Here is a 16,499-nt window from a genome sequence, read left to right as displayed (position 1 = left end):
GAGAGCAAATTCTGAATTTTCTTATACTAGTTTGATTTCAGAGGGGCGAGGAGGGCAAATGTCCCTCCTTGTCCCCTCTCCCCTCCCCCCCACGGACGCCCATGTCCCCAATTGCGATCTTAACTAAAATTAAATCAATTAAAGATACATTACTTGAGGATACTTACGTTCTGCAATCTGATTTTATTTAACAGTCCAACCGAACATGTCCGATATGCCGCGGTGACGCCGGAGAATATTTTGGCAATAGCAGCAGCAGTTCCGACTGACGCCAGGCCGGCGATGTACACTAGCGCGAAACGTCGCAGTCATCGAGAACGTTACTGCTGCGTGTTACGGGGATGCCAGTCGTCGCGTTGCTGCTGTTTCACACGAATCCGTGTCATTAAACATTCGCGTCATCTTGGCTCGAGATACGCCCTCCGATGCAAGATGTTTCCCGATCGATTGATCAACGATAAAATCATCTTTCACCCATTTGAAAATAACGATGCTGTGAAAAACTGGCTGAATAGTGTGATGAGAGAACAGTTGTGAACGTACGACGTTCGATGTAAGCGGAGATATCAAGCTCGAGGAACGGTAACAGCGTCTTTTCCGTCTTGCGTTTTAAGAGGTATTAGCGAGACGCAATAAAAAAGCAATTTAGAGCAAAACGGCGAAATAGTCAAGAGATTCAACGTTCCGTTAGATTACGGCGCATTTCCTATCAAAAAGAAAAAGAACAAGCGGAGTCGGATATTACTCTTGTTTATAATATGCTTTCAATTAATATTTTAACGCTCATTAATTATTTGTATCGCTAATCTGCATTATCGAATTTATGTACATAAAATAGCTGTATATGCAGACATTACAACTTTCCATTAACGTTCCATTCTTTTTATAGTTTGTCTTTCAATCCAGTATAATTTGTATATATTTGCATAAACACCCTTATACGTGTGCGCGTACAAAACCAGTGTTAGTTTTGTTTGGACCTAACCAAATGTAGACCACGAATTCTTTTGCAATAAAAAAAAAAGTGTTTATCGTCAGGTAAGGGAAAAAAAATTGTAACTTCCTACTGTTATAGGCTCTTGTGTCTTTGTAGTATATCTATATATATATATGTATATACATATATATATATAGACCAGCTAATTATTTTATTATATTATAGAAATGTATGTAAGTAAAATTAAAATTAGTTTGGCACCTTAAGTGCCGTAGGTAGAAATTGTTGGATTATTGCACCAGATGCCACGTAACTATTTTATAAAATATCTGTAGGTCCGTGTTTAAACCGAAATTCGTTTCTCTCTCTTGCGGTATAATTAATCATGATTATTTTTTTCATCTAAGTGTGCTCTAACGTGTGTGGTTACGATTATTGTGTTGCGCACTTTGTGAAATCTGATTTAAGCGATTACATCCTAAACGAGCGCGTGAGAGTTTCGCGCGAGAGGGGAGATTGCTTTTGAACCGCGAGAGAGACGACCTGGCGCATAATGTCAAATGCACCCAAAAAGAAAAGAAAAAAAATGGAAAAAAAATAACGTAAGAATATCGCTTCTGTTTCCTGCGTATCTACCTCTAATAGAAGAAACGAGACGATTCATATTTTTTTATATACACATCTCATAAACAATAAACATTACCTATGATAAGTAAAATGGAAGTGACCGGCTAGGAAACGAGGTCTAGATATTTCGACACATTCAAAGAATGACAAATAAGAAGACTAAACGATTGTAGAGAAAGAACTTCTGGAAATAACCAAAAAAAATACGCCCTAAATACGAGATGCGAATATAATATCGCAATTGAGAAATTTGATTAAGGACGAGACGTGTTAAATTTTTCAATTGGAATTGAAAATACGTTCCGCGGTATACATTCATTAGAAGCGGTTACAGCGCAGATCGGATTTTGCCACGAACAAGTTGTGTGCGTTTTTTTTTTAGTTGATTATATAACGCTTCCTTATTTATATATACGTCTATACGAGTGTCGGAGGATTGAGAGGATGTTTATTACTCTTGTTATTTTTAAGATGTTCAATATACATTGTTAGACAACATATGTTATTGGCAAGATATGAATTGTTGAAAATAGTTTCTCTTATGTTTCAAAATTAATAAAATTGAGTATATAATCTGCGTCGTTTTTAGCCGACTTAATGGCGTTTACCATTATTTTTTCTTTTTGTCTCGATACGTTCCCTTCTGACACAAGCAAACTTCCGTTCCAATTTCTCACGATAATCAAAGAGGGAAGTTTAGAAATACGTGCTCGCACTGTGAAAACTCAATAGTCATTTCTAGATACAATTCGTGAAATTTAATGTGGCTCCTTGCGAGATCGCACACACGAAATAACAATCGCGAGAGACGAGCTCCAGCGGAATGCAATTGGCGATCTGTTCGAATAAAATACTACTCGATAGAGATGCGCATGTTGTGTTTGCGTGCGGTATTGTGTGTGTGCGTGAGTGCGTGCGTGCGAAGAGAGAGATTTGCTAAGAAATGCACGTTATTTCTCTCGGACTTAACCACAGAACGCGCGAGGAAATTTCTTTATGGAATATGTGCATTACACCTGTAATGTCCAGATTCATAAAATGTATCGACGTCGCGTTTCATGATTTAAGGGGAGACAGATAAGATTTGCATGATTAAATTGAAAGTGAAATTTGCAAATTGATTTCAGGGAAAGCAATAAATAAGCCGTAGTTTTTCATTTATTCCTTTCTCTGTTACTAGGTGTTACGTGTTTATTATATTTCAAATATAACAAATTCACGTACAAAATTTGTTAAAAATATAAAAGTTTTTTGTTATCAAACACAAACTCGAAAATTTCGAGTACCTCGCGTTTTGTTTCTGACTTCTAAGGAAACAACATATTATTTTCTAGTCTAGTATCTGCGGGACACTGTTCTACAGATTGAATCTAAAATCTAGACTGTTAGAAAAATATTACAAAATGATGACAATGTAAATAACGCGTGCGCGCAAAATAATTTTACGTTTGTTGTGTGTAACATTTTGTAATAAGATTTTTTTATTTTAGATTCAATCTGAGCAAAGTGTTTTCTCGAGGAAAATTAGATCAGAAAATAGCAAATTACTTCCTTAAAAATCACGGAATCGTGATGTAAAATGTGAGGCACTCGATAATTTTATTGTTTTTAATATGACAAAAAAATTCTTATACTTTTAATAAGTTTTGTATTACAAATTAATTTTCTACACACATCTCAAATATAATAGTAAATTATTAAACAGAGAACTACTGTTTCCACTTATTTCTTTCCCTGTAATAAATTCGTAAATTTCGCCTTCAATTTGAAATGACAAAAATCTCTTGTTCCCCTCTTAAGCTTCAATAGTATTAGTTACGATATCGAGCGTTTCGCAAGAGGAGTGCTACCTATTACAAGCTGAAACAACGCGTAAAATCAGCTTCGCGAGTGTTTTCGTTGAAATTATCTTTATTTATTTTTTATTTGCGTTTGCGTTAGGTAATCCTGTTCAAGCACACTCAAGAGAATCGACGTCACCGTCAATTCGAGGAAAAAAATTGCGCTCGACAGTTGGTCGGAATGCTGCCTTCCGGACATCCCTTCCTGATTAAAAAAAAAAAAAAAAAAAAACACGCGTCGCGTAATCGAAGCTCCGTTACATTCCGAGCGCTTGGAAACTTGGGATATTCGAGAAAGAGAAAAAGCGCGAGGAACGCGAGAGAAGCGTCCTTCCGTTTATTCTTGGACTAGTGTATCCTTCCGATTTCTCATTGCGTGCCTTTCTCTACACCGACCGACTCGTCGCGAGAGACGCGCGTGCTTGGCTTTAAGCGATTCGCTGTATATCACAGAGCACACTGTGCCCACCCACGGAGCACATACAAATGGGGAAAGATTGTATGTGTATATGTGTGTGTGTGTGTATGTGTACGTGCGTGCGTGCGTGTGTGTATGTGAGATCGAAATTTACATTTTTATATCCGGCAAACGTTTAGGAGTGCCGACGTATCGCGGTGATATCTCGTGTTCGATATGTTTCACGAACGCGTTAATAATTCCCCGATAAAATGTGTCTGGGGCTCGTATTCATGCTCGGCATCGCGTTTAGCGTTAAACGCAGCCCACCCGACTTGGATGGACTTCGTGGTCTCAAAGTTTCTTGTTCCGAAGGAACTCGACATGAGCGTGGGATGAAAATACGAATACGGCAAGGGACGATCGGCGGAGGGGGAGGAGGGGAGGGAGGGGGGCAGAGGGTTTAGCTTGTACGTTCAGAGTCGATCGTTTTAAACGTGTGGTACGTGAACACGAGCCTCTCCCAAAGCGACATCGCTACGCGCGTCGCGAACGCGAGAAGAACGAGCGCGCTGGAACGTTTGTGTTCACCTGCGATACACAATGTGATCCGTGAAACGGCACAGCGAGGCATCTCGATGACTTCTCTCAGCACCGTCTTGTCATTTTAATTCCATTTCCTCTACGTATACGCGCCTGTAACGAGAGATCCGACGTTCTTTCACGCAGATTGACATGGCAATAACCAAATTTTATTTTATTTTTTTGTAAGATTCCTCAGAGGATCAATATTTATTTTCAATCCGAGTATACATTGGCATGCCTCCGAATTTCCAATATCGATTATGTACGAGCATTATGGAGTCGATAATTATCTTCGGTATCTTCGATTTTAGAAAAAAGACTACATACAAATTTTATATATATAAAACTACATAAATGTATTATATATTTCAATAATATAATACATTGTGTACAAGTAACATATATATATATATATATATATATAAATATATAATTATGTATTTATATATGAAATTTGTAAATATATAGTTCTTTTTCTGAAAAAATGTATACATACATAATTTACTGGTTAAAATTTTGGTAAAACTCGTGCTTATCTCACGATCAATTGATTCTTGAAGGTTCACTTTCATTTTTTGTTCCATTTGTTCCAAATATTGATTGTCTGAGCCCACCTTTCACGCCGACGTAAACTCGTCCGTGTTCTACCGCATATACGTAACAAATTATATACTACACTTTCTAGTAGCGTCTAGTTTCTAGTGTCATACGGGTCCTAACTTGTTGTCGCGTGTGTCGGGAGAAAGCGCCAGAATATTCTATATCCTACAGAAATATCAAAAGTCTTGCAAAGGCGACAAGCAAGCGAGCGAGCGAGCGAGCGAGCGAGCGAGTTAAGAAAGCGCTGTTGATCCTTCCTAGATGTGTAAGAAGACATATCATTTTTTTTTTATCGCGCTGAGAAAGATACGCTGTCTCGCGTACCGCGCTTTCTCTCTCTCTCTCTCTCTCTTTCCCCGTCGCGCCGCAGTGACAGGAAAAGGCGAAAGGAAAAATCACAAGACGGCACATTTTCAATTAGCTTAAGCTTTGTGCGAACTAACAAAAAAACTGCGAACGGGAACGAACGTTCGATGGGAGACAAAAGACAATTCGTCAATCGCGTGCAACGTGAGAGAAAAAACTCCACGATTTTCGTGGAATCTCGCGTTTTAACACATTCCATGCCGCGAGCGTGGATCATTGGTGATCCACGTTCGACTTTCCGCTCGTACGGGAGGGATTGATTTGTGCAATCCTATACGGGCTTAACGATTCCGCGAACTTGAGTTCAATACACTGTACGGAAATTCACATACAGCTACACATACACACATCTACAAATATATACCTTGCCTGCCTTGTGCATAATTTGATTCTGACCTTCTGACTTACAATAGTTGATTCTCATCGAAGAATCATGGCCATTTTTTTTACTACTATAAATACTGTATACTCTGATCAAATCGGACTCGTTAAAGAGACATACCAAAGAAAAGTTGGACTTTCCGTTCAGACCATTTTCTTTCCGTGTAGAGATAGTTTTACGAATATAATTTCGCAAAGTTTATAAAATATTTTTGAGCGGGACTTCTTTGCTAAAACAACTACTTCGAAAGCAGGATTGTTCTACCAAAAGCGGGACATCTGATATCAGATACATTAGGCCATTTTTTATAATAATAATTGTACTTTTTAACCATTATTTTTAATCAAACTAATTACTGCCATGCCGCGCGGAATTACTAGTAATTCACGCGGCATGGTGGATAAGTTATTTAAAATTAACGCGCCACGGAACGTGTTGAGCCAAGCGAACGCAAAGCGAGCAGATCCGCGTATTCATACGAATTTGAATGAATCGAAAATCGCTTTGTTATTGTAGCATCTTCCTTCGTTACTGTCGCTTCTTTGCAGTATCGAATTTTTCATAAATCTCGTGATGTATTTCACAAATCCATGAATTTATTTATTCAAATTAAATTATGAGTATAAAAACGATTAGTTTACTATGTAAAGAAAGCGATCAAATGTTCTTATACGAATTTTCCGAATCCAGAATAGTAATTGATAACAGATAACATTAGATTTCCCTTAATTGCAGCAATCTTGGTCCATTTAACGTGGCGTTCCTTAGCAGCTCTATACATTAAGGACGGCGTAATTCGTCAGTAATACAGTATAATTCATAAGCATACTTAATGGCCACTGTATCAGTCGCAGCAAAGAACGGCAGTCATTCCCGGAATGTCTTACGAAACAAATTTGACGAAATTATTTATAATTACACTCTCTGCACTTCCAGGAGAGAATTTCATCTTGTCTAAGGAGGAATGTTTTACTTTCGCAGGTTATAATATTATTTCAATTATTAGTAAGACAAAAAAAATAAAGATAAGACTCTCTCTTTCTCTTTCTTTCTGTCCTTGTTCTTCGAGAATTCGAGAAATCGATTGTTGACTGGTATTGAAAGTGATTATTCTGCTGGCGAATTAGCAAATCCGCAAGTTTACGCCATGCTTATGTATATAATTATATAGGGACGACATACACCACGTTTGTACAGCATGTAAATAGTCAAAAATTGAATTTCTCACCTCCAATACTCCAGATAGTCACATCTACAAAGGCAGATATTTTGAATAGAGCATACTGCGAATTTCTGAAGACAACAAAAAGGCAAACAAATTCTATTACTAATTTTATTCTATTCTATTTCTATTCTCGCTTTATTCTTGTTTTTTATTACTAATCTGTAATGTTTGATGACATCGGCAAATTGCCGCTAGAAATATGGCAAAGCTTGCAGATATAATGCTGTGCTAGCAAGTTGACGGTAGATACCGAGCAAGATTTGCAGCTCCTGCTCGGTTTCTGTTGTCAATCCGCCGTCAGATTGTCCGCGCGTGCAGATTCTGCTCGGTTATTTCTATCGTTAATTTGTTGGCATAGCATGTCAGCAGGCTCTGTCAACAGATCCTAAACTTAATGCGGACACAGATGGATCTACGGTGGGAATCGAATTTGCGGCCAGAAAACTGCTAGCATTCTGCTATATCTGGGTACATTTTACAAAAATAATTTGATACGAAATAATGCGGTTACTCGATATTTAATTTCAAGGAAGACTTATATGCAAACAAGCACACTTTCCCTGAGAGAACGCATCCTTAGAATGTAGAGAATGTCCTTATTTCTCTGTTATATACTCCATTATCCTCTTTAAAACGTCCTGGGAGGTGTGTGCTATATGAGTAGCAACAAGTTGCAATAAAGTACGTTTATTACTTTTATGTGCTTTATTAACTTCTTTTGTACTTTTTTGAAAATTTAAATTTATTTTTGTCTCAAGTGACTTTCGTTTCACTGTCTGGAAGACACATTTTGTACCTGTATTTTACAAGTAATTTTTCATAGCCATCGGGTTTAATCTTTAAACCGATGCATATAAAGTTCTGTTGTACTTCTTCAGAGATTTTCGGCGATAAATACGACATAAAGAGAATCAGAGAGAGAGAGAGAGAGAGAGAGAGAGAGAGAATTATAGATCTTTAATTGGCTGCGCTGTGTTCGTGAACGAACAAATACATTTCATCATCAGTATAATTATCGTGGTAATACTGTAATTTCGTCACATGATTAATATCAATCTTACGAAATCGATGCACGAGAGAGAGAGAGTAAGAGAGAAACAGAGCGCGAAAGCTTGCGATTCGCTACCTTTTCAACGATAATCATATCAAGTGACCTGACACGATAGAGGCTTATTTTTTCATATTCCCGAAACAAAGATGTCGCACACCGAGTTTTGAAAGAGATATTGCGGGAGCATTCGATTCAATCAAATTCGCTGCCCGTTTGGCGGAGATGGAGGAGACACGACTGGGTTACCATAAATGTAACTATATTGTAACTACTCTATACGCTTTAGTCGTTAAATATTACAGAATCCTTTTTTTCCTCTCGCTATCGGAATAGAGAGAAATGTTTCGAAACTATTGTACCTTCTTGAAATCGCAGATTCTTTTCGACGGAAATATGTAATCGAGAATTATTTAGAAAATTGAAATTAAAAGATTCTGTGGCATATGTTAAGTCTCAAGACACAAATATCTGTGACGTGATGTTTTTCAATTAATGCTTATGCAAATACACACACACACACACACACACACACACACACACACACACACACACACACACACACACACACACACACACACACCCACACAGTTGCGAGATTGATTTAATAACACCTTAATGTGGCGTTTAATAATCAAAATATAATGTTGCAAAAAAACTTGTCAATGATGATCTCAACAGGTTTTAAAATAAAACTGAAAATTTGAGTCCTTTTTTTAAGAATCTCTATGTGAAAGATGAAATATGATAGTTTTAAAAATACGCCCTGCCGCGTAAACCGTAGCTTAATTGTTATATGTATAATCGAGAAAATCGGTCTACTATACTTACTTAATTTTTCTGAAGTGTTACAGACCGTTCATTATATTCTAGCATAAAAAAATTGTTTTGTTAAATACGTAAGCGATATTTTCCTATTATCGTCTACTTTTCTTTTTTAAAATTGTTTCTACTATAAATATGATGATCTCGCAAGATTATTTCCTTTTACGCAGAAACGTAAAACAACAATTTTGTTAAAATTTTTTAGGAATTCGAGGAAGGTCAGAGCCTCATGTAACTGCGTGATAAATGTGTGTAAAACGTTGTTAATTCGTAATATCGTGTTGGCAATATAGAGCGATATTGTGTAGAGTTGCGTAAGAGAAAGCGCGTCGTCGCAATTCTAGCACCACGATTTATCTGGCGAACAAATGAATTGTTTCTCTTGTATGTTAACTATGATAGCTAATATTAAAGAGCGAAACGGCAAAGCGGTTGCTCGACAATCTTATCATCTGCCGCAACTCTGCACAATAATCGTCCGCCGTTGTTGCTGCATTAATTACACGATATTTAATTTGTTCACTAGTTATTGTTATCGCAGTTGTGTATTTTTGTCTGTCATTATCATTTTACTATTGTAATTACGGTCATTATATAACTATTACTTATTATTAATTAATTTTGCAATTGCTGGCTCGTATTAATTATTTTACATCGCATCCGCCAGCCAGACGAATAGGCTTCACTCACTAATCTACAGTATATTAATTTCGGAATGTATGTGGCAGTCTACACAATCCACTCGAAAAGAACTCGAAAACACCATAGAAAATAGACTATTGTACAGATGCAAACACATAACGATGCCAAACATATTACTAGCGCATTACGTTTTATTATTATTATTATTATTATTATTATTATTATCTCTATGATTATATATCATTATTATTCTTATTGAACAGATCACACATTTTTTCATATTAAACTAACATTGAGTTGACCCTCTTTTGTATTGTCATTTTTGTTTTTAACTTATTTCCCTGTTATTCCCTATTAGCAATTTATTTCATCCTTTAATGCGTTACCGATCGATTTCTTCGTGAAATTTCTTGAAAATGGATTTACGAAATGTATATATATGTATACATTATGTCGCGTGATTTTCTCTCGGGGGGGGGGGAGGCGGTAAACGCGCTCTTCAAAGTAAATTTAGTTTTACGTCGAATTGATTAAAGCCCTAGAGCGCATGTGCGCGAACTGTTATTATATCCAGTTCGCATAATATTTCCTGGGTCTTTAAACTATTTCGGCGTCGCTCTTATTGGCGTGAAAAATACGTGGCTATTTATATCGCTGAATTATACAATCACACGTACGTTCGCTCTGTCGCTCGAGCTCTCAACATTTCTAAAGCCGAAAGAAGGGTGTACGGGAGACGGAAGGGCGGGAGGGAGGGACAGAGAATTGGCACGCGAAAGCAAGAGGAATGAAAGCGAAAGAAGCGGGACGGAGAAAGCGCGGGATGTGGGGAGAGCGGAGAGGAGGTTGTTTCGTGCGCGAATGCTACTCGAGAGGGTGACGAGCGAGAGTGGATGGGAAGACGAGAGCAAGAGGGTGGGGAGGGAGGAGGGAGGGCGCGGGGCTCGAGAGAGACTCACAATCAGTCCGCGCACTCGAGAATTTAAGACGGATATGCTCATATCTCTCGGCATTTGGACCGCGACGATTCACGGACACCTTCATTCTCTTTAAAGAGACGCTCACTCGCGTCGATAGCTCGGCTTTAACGAAAAGCTCCCTCCGCAGCACGTAGAATTTATGGAGGGTGAAGCCACCACGGCCGGGCTTTGGAGTATCGAGAATTTCTCCCCTTCGGAGCTTTCTCCCCTATGTTGGCGCGTTTCTCTCTCTCTCTCTCTCTGCCCTTTACCCTTTCTCTTCCTCTTCACCCTTTGCGTCTGTAAAAAAACGCCGGGTTTTGTTTTCCTCCCTTTTTCCTGTTGTTTTCTCTTTACGCCGTTGCCCTTTGCAGTCCTTTGCACGGGTCCACGATTGATCCCTGCTAAAATCGAACGTGTTTTGAATATAGCTTCATGCGTTGCGTTTTTCCTTCTTTCTTTTCCAATTAGACCTCGTAATTAGATCTCTATCGTAACTTGAATTTATTTAATTCTAAGTAATTTCTACGCTGTTTTTACTGTACGTAGAATATCTGCAGCCTGTGTCCTCAAAAGATATCTGCCTTTTCTCGCATTTGTTGTTTTTCAAAACGACATTGTCTCCTATTAGCCTCTTTTTCGATTGTGAAGAAAAATAAGATATCTTCTCCAACATTAACTTTTCCCACTGTACTCAATTACTCATCTGCAATTTTTCGTTGCTCTATGTAACATTACTATATAATTTACTATATAACATTATTATATAACAGTCTGTATACTCCCTATGTACTTGATTTTGCTTCATAATATTGATACAATTAATGATGAGGGAGAGAGAGAGAGAGAGGGGGGGGATGAAAGGGGACGAATAGGTCTGGTGAGTTTGGTTAAAATTAATCTCTACAGGATTAAAGTGCCCCTCGGAATTATATCTTGTGTGGGCGGCACGCAGTAGAGCGAAACATAGAGATTCTCGGACATAATGGGAACATTTTGATTTTATTGTTTTATATGTCTGCTTTATCTGTATTTTAACTTAAGATTTCGATATAATATTATGATAATATTTTTGTTTTATTTTTCGAATTTCGAGCGGAAGTAACAGAAATACATATTTTTTAAATAACAAGAAATAAATACATCTCTCATATAGAAATATATTTAACATGCTTTTCATTAATATATACAGAGTTCTTTTGAATATAAGTGCCTGAAATATCTCCATGATATCTATATAAAGAATATCTTCAAATATATTTTGTAAGTAATTGAGTATCTAGATGCACACTCGAACGAATTTATCACGTATGAATAGTTTTGAAAGTATACTCTTATATATAAAATTTTTTTTAAAGTTATGTCCGGGAATTTGTATTATTCGATTCATTGTGCGTTGCACAGTTATATTAGTATAATATTATGCTATATAATTTTCTCATGTATTTTATATTGTAAAAAATATTCATTTTTCTTTTCTTATATTTCATTGTCTTTCTTATATTAAGAATTTTAGTCAATAATTATAACATTTAAAATAAAGGTTGCAAAAATGTACCCGTCCTGTTCCCAAAATTTTACAGCAAGTTCAGATGGTTAGACATTTTTGTTTCCATGTGTATACATACGTACATATATATACAAATGTAATACATGCATTGTTTAACTGTAAATCTTCGCTCTTATCCTTGGATTTTTCCCTCCTACCCAGTTGTGGAAAAATTCCGTAAAGAGTCGGAAATCAAACACGAAAATTCATTTATTTTGATGTGCATATACCTTTAAAAATACATCCACACACACACACACACTCACACACACACACACACACACACACACACACACACACACACACACATACATATTGTATATATAAATATATGTATTAGAATCTAATAAGACTTTTATACGCGGATGCACCTTATGAAAAGCCGAAGATTTACACACAAATACATATAATAAATATATATATGATATATAGAATCGAGAACACACACATACGCAGAGACGAATATGCGAATATTTTTCTAGCATGTCATCGATATTACGTCGAATTGAATTTCTTTCACTGTTAGGGAGAACACCCATTAATCATCTTTACGGAATTTCCGTGGCAACGTTCCGCCATAATGTATAATGTAGCTCTAATACGGATACGAGAGAATCTTTACCAAAGTAATTCCCTGTAAAATGTATTAATTAAACGAAATTAGAAAAAAAAAGCTGAACAAAGATCACTCTGTATAACGTCCATGATATAAATCTCCACGATCTTCGAAATCAGGATTAAAAATTTTTACATAAATTTTTACGCTTTTTCTCACGTTTCTCGGTACGCATATTATAAATTATTGAAATATAAATGACAAGGTTCGTATGGTTTTGTAAAAAAAGATGCATTACAAAATTGCAGTCTGACATTTCATTAAACAGTAGAATATAATTTTATAGTTGTGTCTTCTTCCGAGCATTTATTTAATTATATCCCTGTATCTTACGTACTTTACGAAGAAATTATGAAAGGAATGTATAGGATATGTACATATTTTCTAAAGTAATTCATATTTCGAAGATGTGGAACTTAATTCCTTCTCGCAGAATGAATTCCTATCAATTCCTTCTTAGTCACTTCTCTTTTTTTTCCAGAAGCGCGATTCATTGAAAAGAATTCATATTGCAAGATCGCAATAGAACTTCAGTCGTGAAAGTAAGCGTAACATTATTAATATTTTTCGTTATACAATTAACACGTTGAAGCATACAAGATTGTATATGTTTGATAACGTTGAATCGATCGACTTTGGAATAATTGCGTTTAGCAGTGAGACAAAGAAAGGTACTATCGTCGCCCTTAAAAAAATATATATATACATATACACACACATACACATTCGCACATTATCTTCACGAATCGCTGCTTTATTGCCTTTCTCTCTTCGAAAAACGGCTAGCAAGGAATTACGCGAAGAGTAAGGAGTATTATGCACGTAAATTACGTGTACATGTGTATACCAGAAATACAATGTACAAAAAGCAATATTTACCGCATACCTACATATAATTGTTACGTACACACTCGTACGCATATACGTAAAACGATTATACGCCCATCCTGCTCTCTCGACTCGATATTGCTCGATTGCCGGAAAATTTGCCATTTCGATTGTAAATTACACTGGTAGGATGCGCTTTGTAAGAATGCAAGTATTGTGTATATTGTATATAATTTGGTGGACGAGTGTGTGAACGAAAGCGACTAAGACAATGTTTAGAGAGAGTCGTTGTCCAAGGAAGATAATGTGTCTTACGTATGGCAAATAGACGATGAGAAAAGTTCTCACGCGATATTTCTCGTACTATACAATTAACGGTTTACGAAATAATAGGTGTGTTCTTCTCGCGTTAGAGGGGCTGAAGGTGTAATAGTTTGATAATTATTTGAGAGAGAGAGAGAGAGAGAGAGAGAGAGAGAGAGAGAGAGAGAGAACGAGAGAAATCGATTACAAAATCATGAGGTCTGCTTTGTCTTGTTATAATCAAATACTTTGTATTATGTAGCACAGGTTGTCATTAAACGTGTGAACAAATCTATATCATTAAAGTCACTTCACACAATCAAATTGACATATACATAATCAATCAAGATGGTACCTTATTATATGTCCTTATAGTCGAGGGGAGAAGGAGTTGTGGAATCTGCCAAGAGAAATGTAAATTCTAAAATTCTCCTCTAAGAGAATTATAGAAGACATTACTGGTTTTTTTCGTATTTTTGTAATTCAATATTTTGACAATTATAAAGACCCTTTCTCTCCCCAAATAACTTGCGGTTAATTAAAACGGCAAAACATTCTCAGAGTTTTTAATATATGTTACGGTTACAAAATTTTTTTCCAAATCTTTTACTTCAGACGTTCCAATAGATTTTCTCGATCGTAATCATTGATGTGCCGCGATCGTTTTTCTGCCGCTTATCTTCAACTGATTTATATTTCCTTTTTTCTCGTGAAACGTGTCTTCTTGCGCTTCGTCGGAGTCGACCTGCACGATCGATTGCCAAGGTATTGGATTTACGTATGCTGGTTTCGCTTTCTGATGAGCTAAAAAGATAAAGCAGTTTATTTTAAGATATTTGCCAGGTTTTCGTATGAAAAAATTGTAGAGCAATGCAAACATGTATAGAATGTTCCAAAATTAGTACAAGCAAAAAAGGAATCATTTTCAAGAAAAAAATCTTTAAACATTTGTCAAATATGCGTACACTTAATACGCATTTTTAATTATAAATACTACAAATATCAAAAGAATGTTTCATACATAATAAGGCATAATATATTTATTATTTAAGAATTTTATTTTATTATCTTAAAAGTTGTTGGAACTGCGCGTATCTTATGGATATTAAAAGTTGCTTTTCTATAAAACATAGTCTAATATAAAAAATTTTATTCTAAATTTGCAATTTATTTTTTCATGTAGAATCATCCTTTTCCCGTTTATATTATCAATTCTGGAACATCTTGTATATCCATTTCCCTTTTACGTAACGGACTCAATAATTAATTAATGTCGTTTGTAAGAGTAATTATGTAACTGTTATCTTTAAAGATAGTATGTTGCAAAACATTTTACAGAGAGGAATTTTTTATTATATGTCAAAGTATAAGGAAGAATCATCGTGCTCATCTTTATGCTTGCATTTGCAGTAATTTTGTTATTTGATTTAATATTGTATTTGACATACGGAGCAATCCTTGTGTGGCGGGCTTGGGTTTGTTCTTGGAGTTCTCTCGCCACTTCTCGTACGCCCGCGTGCTCTGCTCCAGCCTCCTCTCGCGCTCCTCGTCCTTTTTCTTCTGCCTCGTCTCTTGCTCCTTAAGCCGGGCTGCAGGATACAGGACACAAGTCAATTTTTATCATCGCGCTTCTCCTCCGAGCTCCAATAGTATATAAGGATCCGATCAATTTCGATTAACTTTAATCGACGATTAAGTTCAATCGCCCAAGCTGACTGTATTTGTCACAATTTTGACGCCAAAGTGATATTTTTGGCAACATTGTGACGCAAAAATGATGATAAATAATTAGTATTTATACTATTTGTGCAATTGAATTAATCGTTTATTAAAAGTTTATCCGAAGTGGTCCTGACGGGGAGCTCAGTAAGCCGCGCCGGAAGTAAAACTGTCGCGCACCCTTCTGCTCCTCCTTCTTCTTGTGGAACCACCGACGGAGATATGTAGTCTTCGCACCGGCGAGATTATCCTCGATCTCCTTCAAACGCCTCTGCAATTCCAACTCGTTCTCGAGTATCGCTCTCCTGTCGAGCTCCTGCTGCCTCTTCCTCTCGATCCACTTGAGGAAGTTCTCCTTTTCCAGCCGCGTCCTTTCCTCCCTTTCCCGCGCCTCCCGCTCCTCCTCCTCCTGTCGCTTCTTCGCGGCGCGTTCCTCTTTCTCCCTTGCCCGCTGCGCGGCCTCGTGTTTCCTGCGCATCCATTCCGAATGAGCGATCCTTCTGCCAAGGTCAGACCCGTTCGCGACCTGATGACGATTGCTGACGCTCGACTCGACCGAGAGCGACGTCGTGGAAATTCGCATGACCTGGCGACCGTCCAGTACGTACCTGCGACATCATCATATACTTTCGCACGTACACTTTGACACTTAAGGGAGGAATCTACTATACAAGACTAAAAAAAGAACAGTGATTTAAAAAAATTTTTTTCAATTAAAATGAAATGGAATAATTTCAAGAATTTAACAGTGTTTTACTGTAATATTTGAGCAATGAAAAAATTTTTTTTATTAATAAAAAAATGATTTTTTAATAAATAATAGAATGTTTTACGAACATTACGCCACTAGAGCTGTTTGATTGTATACAACTAGGAGGTGTCATTTTTGTCTGAAACAAAAAAACCAAATTTTTTCTTAATTTTTCAAAAGTTAAAATTATCTTCTGTATGAACAAAACTTTACAAATTTCAAAAATTGGATAAATTATGACAATTTGAAAAAAAAAATTAAAATTTTTATGAAAAATTTAAGCTTTTTTTTTGCAAAAA

At 36.6% G+C, this 16,499-nt stretch overlaps 2 protein-coding genes across 3 annotated transcripts in view; one reads left to right on the top strand and one right to left on the bottom strand.

The window, feature by feature from the left end:
• The window catches only part of LOC105456917 (RING finger protein 44), a 57,383-nt gene extending 54,369 nt beyond the window's left edge, over positions 1-3,014 (top strand). For both annotated transcript variants that reach the window (XM_011701298.1, XM_011701297.1), the window contains exon 10: positions 195-3,014. In XM_011701298.1, coding sequence (XP_011699600.1) covers positions 195-269 — 75 coding nt within the window. In that variant the 3' untranslated portion in view covers positions 270-3,014. The remainder of the gene's footprint in view (positions 1-194) is intronic.
• A 10,945-nt stretch (positions 3,015-13,959) lies between these two features.
• The window catches only part of LOC105456916 (histone-lysine N-methyltransferase, H3 lysine-79 specific-like), a 4,195-nt gene continuing 1,655 nt past the window's right edge, over positions 13,960-16,499 (bottom strand). Inside the window, exons 3-5 of the mRNA XM_011701296.1 lie at positions 15,630-16,057; positions 15,179-15,319; positions 13,960-14,534 (exon numbers count right to left, since the gene is read on the bottom strand). Of these exons, the coding sequence (XP_011699598.1) occupies positions 14,374-14,534; positions 15,179-15,319; positions 15,630-16,057 (730 nt within the window). The 3' untranslated portion in view covers positions 13,960-14,373. The remainder of the gene's footprint in view (positions 14,535-15,178; positions 15,320-15,629; positions 16,058-16,499) is intronic.

The sequence above is a fragment of the Wasmannia auropunctata genome, unplaced genomic scaffold, assembly GCF_000956235.1.
Source record: "Wasmannia auropunctata unplaced genomic scaffold, wasmannia.A_1.0 LD335479.1, whole genome shotgun sequence".
In the NCBI taxonomy this organism is placed as follows: Eukaryota; Metazoa; Arthropoda; class Insecta; order Hymenoptera; family Formicidae; genus Wasmannia; species Wasmannia auropunctata.
The sequence above is the reverse complement of the archived record's forward strand: the minus strand, read 5'-3'. Positions and strand labels throughout refer to the sequence as shown.